At 51.4% G+C, this 1,633-nt stretch overlaps 1 protein-coding gene across 1 annotated transcript; it reads left to right on the forward strand.

Moving 5' to 3' along the window:
* The first annotated feature begins 287 nt into the window (after positions 1–287).
* On the forward strand, positions 288–1,367 carry LOC144259049 (olfactory receptor 52R1-like). The gene has a single exon (XM_077807227.1). The coding sequence runs from the start codon at positions 288–290 to the stop codon at positions 1,365–1,367; it is 1,080 nt and encodes a 359-aa protein (XP_077663353.1).
* Positions 1,368–1,633: the final 266 nt, after the last annotated feature.

Consider the following 1,633-nt stretch of genomic DNA (forward strand, 5'->3'; position numbering starts at 1 on the left):
CCAAATACAATGTCCAGTTGATTTGTGAATCCCATTCACCTAGGCCAGTGGTTTCCAAACTGGTGTTGGCATTAGTAGGGTCAGTTGTTCATAATTTCTTTCTCTGAATAATGAAAATGTCATTTTTCAGTGTGTGAAGAGCGACCGATCTGCTTCCCCCATGAGAACAGCCCCCAGTAGTGCATGTAGTGTCTCATAGTCACATTGTCTCTCCATCCAGGCATTTGTATTGGGACCATCACCATAGATCCTGGGCACATACAGGGAGTCAGGGGAACGTACGGTACATGCAGGAGACACCGTTCTGCCTGAGAGTTGGACACCTTCTCCCCTACTCCATGTCTGATTCCAACACAACCGACTTCACCAACCCCTCCACCTTCCTCCTGCTGGGCATTCCTGGCCTGGAGGCAGCCCACGTCTGGATCTCCATCCCCTTCTGCACCATGTACGCCATAGCCATGTCGGGGAACTTCACCATCCTGGTCATTGTGAAGACGGAGCCGAGCCTCCATGTGCCCATGTACTATTTCCTCTGCATGCTGGCTGTCAGCGACCTGGTCCTGTCTACTTCCACCCTGCCCAAAACTCTGAGTATCTTCTGGTTCAATTCCAGGGAAATCCACTTCAGTGCCTGCCTCACCCAGATGTACTTCATTCACTGCTTCTTAGCAATGGAGTCTGGGATCTTTGTGGCCATGGCTTTTGATCGTTACGTGGCCATCTGTGATCCTCTGAGACATTCCACCATCCTGACTAACCCTTTGGTGGCCAAGATCAGCCTGGCTGTGGTGCTGCGTGCCGGCATGGTCATATTGCCCTTTCCCTTCCTGGCAAGGCAGTGGCCATATTGCAGAACCAACATCATCCCCCACGCGTACTGTGAATACATGGCCTTGCTGAAGCTGGTCTGTGCTGACTTCCTTGTCAGTAGTTACTATGGCCTCCTTCTGGCCCTCTTGGTGACTGCTTTGGATGTGTTTTTTATTGCCTTGTCCTATACCCAGATCCTCAGGGCCATCTTCAGACTCCCCACAAAGGAAGACCGGCTCAAGACTTTTGGGACCTGCGTCTCCCACCTCTGTGTTATCTTAGCCTTTTATATCCCAGTTCTCTTCTCCTTCCTCACGCACCGGTTTGGCCACAATGTGTCCCTGCAGTTCCACGTTCTCATGGCCAACATGTACCTTCTGGTGCCTGCCATGCTAAACCCCATCATCTACGGGGTGAGGACCAGACAGATCCGGGACAGGCTCCTCCGGCTCGTTACTCATAAAGGGATGAAAGATTTCTCCTGGTGCCCTGGCTCTCAGACTGAGTCCCATGCAGAGCTGGTTGGTGACATTGGGCTGATCCCTCTTCCCTGAATCACTTACCAGAGAGTGAAAGTGACATTAAGCCCTTTCCTGACCTTATTGTGCTGTGTCAGTGTGCCGAACTGTGGAATCAATCTATGTACAATTCATTAACTCATAGGGATGTTACCTTTCCAATTTCTGCTAACTGGACCCCTGAGATGCTGCCCGACTCCTTCCTCTAAGGAGTATATCCCTGCTGCACATCTCACCTCAAGACTCCATCCGCTTCTGCCCCCTTTTCCCCAAGGTCACACTCCTGGTGATCGCTCCTCTCC

This window comes from Eretmochelys imbricata, chromosome 1 (genome assembly GCF_965152235.1).
Source record: "Eretmochelys imbricata isolate rEreImb1 chromosome 1, rEreImb1.hap1, whole genome shotgun sequence".
Taxonomy (NCBI): Eukaryota; Metazoa; Chordata; order Testudines; family Cheloniidae; genus Eretmochelys; species Eretmochelys imbricata.

Excerpts from the sequence above, each read along its gene's own strand:
- LOC144259049 (XM_077807227.1), top strand. The coding sequence starts at position 288 with ATGCAGGAGACACCGTTCTGCCTGAGAGTTGGACACCTTCTCCCCTAC.